We start from the raw sequence: 10,601 nt of genomic DNA on the forward strand, positions 1-10,601 counted from the left end.
TCAAATATTTTGGATAAGCTTGTTGAATGTATTTTTAAACTTATTTTTTATTGAACTTATAATTGACCCATTTAGAATTTTTAATAGGACATTTGATGTAGTAGATTTCATAATTACACATTTTTAAAATTTCAAAATATGATAGTCATATGTCCAAGATTTGTGTGTGGGTGTTTATTTAGTGAAAACTTAAATCATTCAAAGTAGATGTTTTATTAAGTTTCATGTATTTAAAAAATTATTTTCACTCAAAACCTTTATAAATCTATAATATGATGAAAATAATATAAAAAACAATACAAAACATAATGTTTATAACTCTTCGAACTAAGTTTTATTTAGTGCAATCATTTATTTAACAATATTCATGATGCTCTTGGGTAAGATAATAGTTGGCAATCGAAGAAAACTTCAGGATTAAAGCACTATAAGGTTGTTTGAATCATTAATTGCTTCCTTACATCTAGATATGCAATTAACATGCATTGAATATTTCCATAGTTTTAAAATGTGAGTCATCTTGTATGTGATTTGAGTGAAATCTTATATTATTCAAAAAGTAAACTTTTTATTAAATTGCATTTATTTAGAAAAATTAATTTCACTCGAAATCTCTAAAAATCTATACATATGATTAAAATGAAAAGCATAGCAACACATAATGCTTATAATTTTTTCAAATAAATTTTTTTAGTGCAACGATTTGTTTAACAATCTTAATGATGTTGTTAAGCAGGATAATAGTTAATGATTGATGAAATATTCAGGAGAAAAACAGAAAAGGGGCTGTTTGAATCCTATATTATAAGTAATTTGTATCCAAAAAGGAAGAAAGAGAGAAAGGAAATTAAAGATCAAGGCATGAAAAAAAAAAGGAAATTAAAGATCAAGGCATGAAAAATAAAAAAAAAATAAAAGGAAAAGAAATATTCAAGTAAAGAAAAAGAAAAAAGAAAAAAGAAAAAATAAAATGAAAGATTAATAACATAACTTTCGAGGAAAGGGATTATATGAAAATAAAATACTAATAACATATTTAATGATAAATAAGAATATCTTGTTGTGGATTGACGGCAGGAAAAGAAAATTAAAAGAAAGAAAGAGACAAAGAAAAAAAAAAAACATATGAGTAATTTCAACTATTGATCTCAACGTTATTTCCTTTTGGAATTAAAAGAGTCTTAGATATAAAAATTCAATTAATCATTTAAATTGAATTGAATTTACGCTGCCCAGCAGAAGTTTATACTACACATATCACAGCTTTCGATGTCATGGGCTCTTCATCTACCTGTCTTTGGACAACTGACAGCCTGGTTTGTATTTCTATACTATAAAATATTTTTATAATTGGGTTAGAGGTTTTTTTTGGGCTGGTTTTGGTTTAAATTTTTTAAGTTTAAAATATGTCTCATTAGGTTGGACTCAGCCCATGTGATTGGGCTGGGCCCAACCCAATATACAATAATAATAATAATAATAATAAGTAATATCATATCATATATTTTATAAAATAAATTCAAAAAATTCTAGAAATCCTTTTTTTATTATTTTTTTATGTATTTTTTTATTTTTTATTAGCATTGGTTTGTATTTTTATACTGTAAAGATACAAATTTAATATTAAAATATCCTATTTTCTTTGAAATATTAAAAATTACACAAAAATATATCTTATGTTCATGCATGCGGTTAAATCTCTCAAATATAGAAATTTTCATATCATGTTTTTATATAACAAAAAAAAAATCAAAAAATACATATTAGGATAAATTTTGATTTTAATAAATAGTTTATTAAAGTCATGAAAACTAGCTTAATACTTCAAAATTTACAAAAAAAAAATTATTTTATTTTTTTGTAGTATCTAGGATTACGAATTTATACAAAAGATCGTACTTTTAATATTAAAAAGATAGTTCTTTTATATATAGATATTAGAACCATTAGGTTTTTATATGATAAGATAAGGATTTTTTTAATGAAAAGAATTTTTCTTAAACTTTAGACAAACTAACAACTAGAAAATATAACAATACCTTATCTTTTATTAAATAATCAAACAATGCAATTTATTTTAGATATAACGTATTTAGGATGTCAATATCTTCTCTTTATGAATATAGTCCCCGTACCCAATCTTTAAATCCAGTTACGGTTCCTGATGATCAAAATAATAGGTGACGACTCTTATTTTATTTTTTTACAATAAAATACAGAATTTCGTGTCTCTATGTTGAAGAAGTTATAATTGTCTAATATTATTTTTTTAGTATAGTTTTTCATGATTTGTATAAGATCCCAAACAATATATATAAAAGCATTCACATAGGCACACATATAGAGAAAACATACAGTTTAAAACTAGCAAAAGCCCTAGCTCAAGGAAGAGGGAAAAAAAAAACAAGAAGAAGAGGAAAAAACATAATAACCCATAAAAAACAATAGCATAACGACCCTTTCTCAAAGTCTGATCTCTCAACATTGATAAAGGTGGTCGTAACCTTAAGCACTAGTATGGAGAAGAGCAAGCCATGCGTGTCATGGATAGATCCATTCCCCCCACCCCCCAAATTTTCATAACGACAATATTAGTCTGACAACAATTTGTTTTGAAATAAATTTTTTACTTTATTTGAATCCTATCAATCTGAAGGTAATTTTCTTTTAAATGATGTTTTTATTTTAATTCAAGTATATCAATCCGAAGATAAATTTATTTCAAATAGTATTTTTTTTCTTTATATAAAACTCATTAGTCTATGATAAATTTTGTAAAAAATTTTCTTTCAAGTAGTATTTTTTTTCATTGTTTTAGGTAATTTTATTTTTATTTTTATGAGATTATCTTTGATTTTTAATTGTTTAGAGGATAGTTGCCTCTTAATGATATTGTTTTTTAATTATTTCTAGAGTTGTTGACTCTCTAAAATTTATTAAATTATTTAATTTTAAAGATATTAACATACGGATAAGAGTTATTTTAATTTTTAAATTTTGAGGGTTTTTCTTCACAGACTTCCTTTATAAAGTCAAAACAAATAAGTTTTTTAAATGATTTTATAATGTAAGTATTATAAAATCATAAATCATTTTTAATGATTATATTGCTTACAAGTATTAATAATAGTGATGATTACAATGTTAATTAGGATTTGAGATATACATAACAGGTCTCAAGTTCGGGTCAGATGTGTAATTTTTATAAAAGTCTGAAACAATTAGAGTTTTATTTATTTACCTGGATCCATAATATATATTTTTTGAAAAAATAGGATTTCTTCAAATAAAAAAAAAGGTGATGATTACAATGCTAATTAGAAATTCATGGCTATTTTGATGTGTATTAAGAAATTTTTATTTTTTTATTTTATTTACTACATTTTAATTTTAAATATCTAATTTGTAGGATATGTTTATAAAATATTTTTTTTAAAAAAAAGTGGTAAATTAATTTTTACAAAGAAACTTTTATGGATCTAATTTGTAGGATATGTTTATAAAATATATATTTTTTTTTAAAAAGTGGTAAATTAATTTTTACAAAGAAACTTTTATGGATTTTGTCTTTTTTTTTCCTTATTTTAATTTAACATTATATTTCTTTTTTTCTTCTTCTATCCCTATTTTAAACCAAATATAAAGAAAAATTATTTTAAATTTTAAACTAAACATGATTACAAAAGGTATGTGTGGACACACACTTTTATGGGTAAGTACTGTTCAAAAAAAATAAAGGTATTATCTCTTAAACAATTTAGTCCACAATTAAAAAAAAAAACTCTAATCATTACGGGTAAAGTACTATGCATAAAAATATTGTTCATGCTATCACCTTTTATTGTGCATTAGCTGTGATAATTTTCGTTTTAATCCTCAAACTTGTTTCTCATTTAGTACATTTTTATGGTGCCAAATTGAAGCTCAATTGCTTCAAATTTGTTGAGCAAGAACGAGATTGAAATAAGAGAGACTAAAGTGGAGAAAAAGAAGGAAATGAGTGGTGGTTTAAAAAATGACATGAAAAGTTCACCTTGACCCTCATATTTTTCAATTTATAAACTTTAAGTCCCTTTAATTTTTTTTAAATTATATTTTAGTCTAATTTTTTTTTTATTTTTAAGTTCGTGGTTTTAGAGGAGAGATAACAAGTAGTTGAATTCTAGTGATAAAAAGAGTTATAATTGACACCAAAGTTATGAATTTTATTCAACGAATATATCTCGTAAAATTTTAAAAAATAAAATGGATCTAATCATTTATCTCTCATTTAGAAGCAACTCTCCCATGTCAATACATGTTTCTTGTTTAGAAGTTCCACCTCCATATCATCATTTGTCTCATTGACAATCAAATTGTTAAACTCAGGAACCACTCTTTCTAACCCCTTCCAAGCAGCTTTAAGAATGATTTCATGTAGAGATTAATTTGAGAGATAATACCACATGCTTGTCCCATGATGTGTGGCTTGCCTGGCGATAAACTTTGCTTGGTGATTCAAGATTGGTTATATAGCAAAGGAGCCTTGAATTTGTTGTCAAACACAAATTAGTCACTGAGCTTGAAGATTTAGATTACGTCCTCCTGGAAAAACCTCCAAAATATTTGGTCAAGTTGATACAAACACAGACGATTCTCAGGGCTTTCGACAGACGAAAGCACAAAAGACAATGAGCAATCATAAAATAAATAAATAAAAATTAATGAGTGAAAAAAGTTGCTAACTGTAACCTTAAATTTACATTTTATTCTAATAAAATCAATCTGTTTACAATGTCTTTAAATAGATTATAGAATCTACCTATATTAGATAATAGAGTTAAAATCCTAAAACATAAAAGAAAATAAGGTAAAAGCAGAAATAACACGAAATCAAGGAAAATTGTCAAAACATGATATTCCAAGCCTAATTTTAGGAATTAATCCTCGAAAACCTCCTATAAAAAGTTAATTCTCATCCAACAATCAGATAAAAAAATTATAATTTTTTTAAGATAATATATTAGTCTCTTGAGCTTAGTCTTATTTTATTAGTCTATAAAAATATTGTTATTAGATCATTTATATAATTTATCCTCACCTAACTATAATAAATCTCAATCTCACTATTCAAAACTTTTAGTTTTGGATGACCTAAATAGTATTTTTTATATGACATCCCAAATTTAGTGTGGATGACAAGGTAGGGGAACGGAATTATTGCACAATAAATCTCCCAATGATTGGAAAAGTAAAAAAAAAAATGCTTTTTATATCATTTATTCCTTGTATCCATAAACTCCTCTTATATTTGAACAACAATTTTCAAATCTTGGTTATTAAACTTGATTTAAGAGTAAAGCTCTAGTGATGTATTAAACAGGTTATCTCGAGTAAAAGAAAAGGAAAGTTTAAATGACATAATTTTAAAAAACAATTTAAAAAAAAAACAAAAGAAGTTTTATCCAGATCACTTTACTTGCTGAAATAACTGCAAATTGACTTTATTTTGAGCACCTAGCCCAGATCAGGTATTGGGTTGACGTAGGTTAACTTACTATATTGTTCCAGGTCAAATCAAATGTATCACTCAGTAGAATTGAATTATAAGAAAATCCGAAGGCATTGCTAATGTCATTCAACTTGATGGGTATCTATACTACAGATTGTTCAGGTATATGAAATCAAGAGGTAAACATGGATTGAAATGGTTTAATTTTCTCAACAATATACAATAGCAGATGAACAAATTGGGAAGTTGGATTAGATTTATACAACCAAAGTGTTGTGACTACGTAGAAAAATCACCTTTGTATGGATCGTAGACTGTATCCTTTTCGAAAGAGGGATCCTAAAGGTTTAATTGAAAGCATTAGAAGCAGCATAGAGGAAGTCCAAGAAGCCTGTTCCCTTGAGAAGACCTTTACCAGTCAAGAGTTCAAAATCTATCAAACACAAGAAGCCAATTATGGCTGCCTGCCCATTTATCAATTCATTCTTGCTGGTGAAACCGAACCCCTCTTGACCCTCATCGATTACCATTCTCACCTGATAAGCATAGACAGAACTTATCAATACTACCACACAAAATTGGAGTACATGTACATTCTTTTCAATTTATAACCAGCCCACATTATTATGTTAAGACAAATCAAAGTATTGCAGTTACCTCATCCACGTTGACATCAGATGCTGTCACACCAGGTTGAGCCTTCCCACTGAAGACAATCTCAGCAGACACATCAGATTTTACTCCTCCTCTGATACTAATGAAAATATTTTCTTCATCAGTTTTCACAGGATACACGAAAAGCGCTCTCAGAGCAGGTGTGAGAACTCTGAGCACAGGGTTATTTGGATACCATTCTTTGATGGCTCCAGTCCGAAGATCAAAAGTGCTATCAGTTGATGGACAAACTATGCAACCATCCTACGGGAAAGAAAGAATAAGGAAATATTCTCATGTTTCTTGTTTTCCCTTGGTGTAAGAAAATATAACAAGTGCGCAACAATTATAGACATAAAACAACTCATTTAAGTTTCAAAAGATATTGACAGATACTCCACTACAAAGAGACAAGTGCAAGGTTCCTATTGTCACAGTAAAATAGCAGAGGAAACTTGATTACAAATGAATTTCCCAAGTCTTGTTTGTGCATAAAATTGAAATTCAGTGGAAAAGGCCTTTCTTTTTTTTTTCTTTTTTTTTTTGAAGTCATTGTTCACTTGTGTCCAAGAATCCAAAGGCAGCTGGGGACATAATTTCATTTCTTGCTATGTGGTAATCGGCTGTAAATATGATTTCAACTGCTGGTAAAATAAGAGAACTGTATGACTTTAATATCTATATGAATATTATTTTTTCTTTTTAGAATGTCTGTTGAAGGAAGCAACTACATTGTATTAGTATAACAGAGCTACTAACCAAAGGTTAAATGTTGTATAGTGCTAATTAAAACTTACTACAACTAAACCCACTTTCTGTCAGCCTGTTAGTTAGAGAGAACATTTAAAATTGAGTTCAATGCCATAAATCCTAAAGATTATTGAGGGTGTTTTATGTCAGATCATAAGTCCTAATCTATGAAAATTCAGATGATCTAAAGTGAGGATTGACAATTATATGTTTTATCATACTTGCAGCTTGCAGCCTAACTACCGATATAAACAGTCAATAAACAAACAGGGTAGTCATTTCTGCTGAACAAAGCAGACACCAAATCCTTTTTTGGCTGTGAGATGAGGAGTTGTAGACTTGAAACTTCAGTTAAATGCACCAAAGGATAAAAGGAAGAAGTTAAATTTAACTCATCTGATGCCTATAGTTTATCTTATCTCTATATGATTGATTTGCCTTCCTCGTAATGGAAAAGCAATACTGCTAACCTAATCTGATCCTGGGTTTCTGACACAATCTATTCCCTTTCTGCACAAAAGATTCTTCCAAGTTCCAATTAAACATTTGTATACAAAAATTCTTCTTTCAGATACTAGGATCCACTACATAGATGTACTCGTGATTTATTGTCTTGTAGTCTCAAACAAAGCAGGCCACAGTGAGACGAATATAAGCATCTCTCTGACTTTCAACACTCAAATCTAGGATTCAAAATCACTTGATTCAAACGAGGAAAAGAGGCATTATTCACAAATCAAAACATTTCAATTAAAATCTAATCCAAAAGCCCATAAAAACTGGCATTTCCCGTACCATCTTTTTTTTTTTTTTAAATAAAAATACTGCTGCAGCGTTTAAAACTGAGATGAATACAAAACAAGTGAAGTAACTATACCAAACCTGTGTGAGCTTGGCATTAAGCAGACCTTCAGTATAGGCCCCTTCTGCAGGAGACCGATTCTCAATTGCATAAACCTGGTCTTTATACCATAGCAACAGTATAGCCTCTCCATCTTGAATAATCACTCTTCTTTCTCCCTTAGGCAGGGCAGTCAGTGGCACAACTGGAACCCAATTCTCTCCACCAGAAGACGGTGACTCTTCAGTCAACGACACCTCTGTTGCCTTGCACACTATTCTACAGTTAGACTTGAGTGTCTTACATGAAGGAGCAACAAAATGGCAGTTTATGGGCAATGCAAAGGATGGAGGGTAAGTGGGTCGGTGCCAAAAAGAGATGGTGGTTCGCGGTGGAGAGTTGAAGGAATGGTTTTGAGTAAAAGGAGTGAGATGGGAGGGAGCAGTGGTTGTTTTGGCCATGGGAGGAGGGAGATGGAGGGAACGATCAGAAAGGAAGAGAGGGAATGGAGGAGAAGAGAGGGTGTGGCTGGCAGGATGTGCACGGCCACATAATGTGGATATTAGGAAAGAAGGCGCTTTGGTCGCTCGTGCTTGTGTTTTGTTGTGCGGCGTTGAGCCACAAATTTATATATAACTCGTTGATGGGGTGTTTTTTTTTTTTTTTTCCATATATTTATGTTTTCTTGATTGTATTTGTTTTTTTCGTTAATAATTTCATATAGTAATTTTAATCAGAACATATATTTTCCTTTTATTTCTAAATTTTCTTATAATAACTTTAATGAAAGCAAAGATTTTTATTTTTCTTTTCTTTTTTTATTTTTTGCATTGGTGGATAAATAGAAGGATGGTATCTACGATAGATTTAGAGGATTCATAAATATAAAGGCCAAATAAAAAACTTTATTTTTTATAAGAATTATTCTAATATGTGATACTACTTAAATAACAATTAAATTGAAAAAAAAATATTAAATAACAACTTAATGATACAATTAATTATTCTAAATAAGTTATTTTATTTGAATTGAAATTAAAAGTACTTTAGAAAGGTGTTTTATCATATTTAAATATGTTTCCTCGCACAAAAAAATTGTGGTAATCTAAAAATATACTTGTATTAGCCTTTCTCCATTTATAATACTTTTTTCAATGTTATGTAGAGAAATTAAATTAATTTGAAAAAATTTACAATATATTTGATGTAAAATAAAAAAAATAAAACTATATTTATCAATACAAGATGTTGTAGAAAAGATTGGGTCTAAGCCTTTTTCATTAATATTCAATGAAAACTTATACATTTGAGGATAAATTCATTCATCATCATCCAGAAGGTGAAAAACAAAGCCTTTATTTTCTATATCCATAAAAAAAAAAAATCATTTTCAGAAGGTGAAAAACAAAGCCTTTATTTTTTATATCCATAAAAAAAAATATTAATTTTAGTTGCATTTTGTTAATATCAGTTAACATCTTTACTAACTTATCGAGTATTGAGATGAATTCTTTAGGCATAAATAAAAACTCAATCAATATACTTATTCATGTTACTTATCTTTTTTAAGAGCAATATTTTACTCCTATTCAGTTGATTATTATTGACATCAATCATTTAATTGTGGTGTTCCAACAACTTGTTTTTCTTCTCCAAATGTTTTACCTTAATTTTTTTTTTATTGTGTAGCTCTCTCTTTAACAAGTTGATCTCATCAGTTTTAGAATTTCTAACAACTTTTCCTTTGGCTTTTGATTTAACCATCTCACTCTCAAACATCACATATTCTTTATATAACTACTTATGTTGTTCAATTTTGCTTTTCAATTTTGCTTGGACCCTTAAAGACATATCATTCTTTTTTAGCAATAATTGAAATTGGCTTTCAATGTCTCATATTTGGTATTGTTTTGCATCCAACTTGTTCTTAATTCTCTTCGCTCTTTCTCAGCTCGGTTTCTAGCCACTTTTTCCTCTCTTAACTGTTTCTCTAAAGACACAACCCTTTTATCTTTTTCCATCAATTGTTACTCCACAAACTTCCTCAGTTTCTCTTTAATGAAGAATTTTTCTTCAAAGGACATCCTGAGGGCTTTACTGGTGCCCAATTCTACCTGGACCTTTTCTAGTTGTTCTCTTAACTCTTCCTCGTGTTAATCCTTTTTCTCTTATTTAGTTCAATGGCTTGTCAAGTTTTGGTTTTGAATTTGAGATTCATGAAGAAAGTCACCAATGATAGATTTGTCCAGCTCAGGTATTTTTCACTAGTAACTGGATCTCTTAAACCATTTAATTCCTTTTTTTATTATCAATAGTAGAAGCTTCCAATCTTGCTTGATGTTTTTCATGACTTCTAAAGCGGTTTGGTTTTTAAATAACCTAGAGAATTGTGATAATTTAGTTGTCCTTGTCATATGTTGTATGCCCTAAGCTATCTTGCAACCAAAACGGGTGCATAGCTAACTTTGTTTGTGTTGGCTATGGAGGGCTTGGTTGTATTCTTAGAAAGGTTGCTCAGGACTAGAGATACCACTATTATTAGAGGTGTCAACACGAGAATATTACTCATTTATGCTTTAATGATGACCTTATGATATTCTGTCAAGCAAATACATATTTAATGGGTATTGTAAACAGGGTTCTGGATGACTTTGCTGCGTTACTAAAGCTGGTGATCAACCTAGAGAAGAGTCATGTTTTTGCATCACGTATGGATGATGATTTGAAAGCATCTATTTTTGATCTCATGGTTTTCAAGTTGAGCTCCACGCCAATCATATACTTGGGGGTTCCTTTGATTACTACTTGATTAAAACATAGTGATTGAATGGTTTTAGTTCAGCGAATTCTCTCTAAGATCAGGTT

At 29.0% G+C, this 10,601-nt stretch overlaps 1 protein-coding gene across 1 annotated transcript; it reads right to left on the reverse strand.

The window, feature by feature from the left end:
• Positions 1-5,583: 5,583 nt before the first annotated feature.
• LOC105133816 (Rieske (2Fe-2S) domain-containing protein) lies at positions 5,584-8,343 on the reverse strand. Its single transcript, XM_011037943.1, has 3 exons — positions 7,778-8,343; positions 6,149-6,409; positions 5,584-6,027 (listed from the first exon to the last, which is right to left on the reverse strand). The coding sequence occupies exons 1-3, from the start codon at positions 8,195-8,197 to the stop codon at positions 5,839-5,841; spliced, it is 870 nt and encodes a 289-aa protein (XP_011036245.1). The 5' UTR covers positions 8,198-8,343; the 3' UTR covers positions 5,584-5,838.
• Positions 8,344-10,601: the final 2,258 nt, after the last annotated feature.

This window comes from Populus euphratica, unplaced genomic scaffold (assembly GCF_000495115.2).
Source record: "Populus euphratica unplaced genomic scaffold, PopEup_1.0 scaffold54.1, whole genome shotgun sequence".
NCBI classification, from domain to species: domain Eukaryota; kingdom Viridiplantae; phylum Streptophyta; class Magnoliopsida; order Malpighiales; family Salicaceae; genus Populus; species Populus euphratica.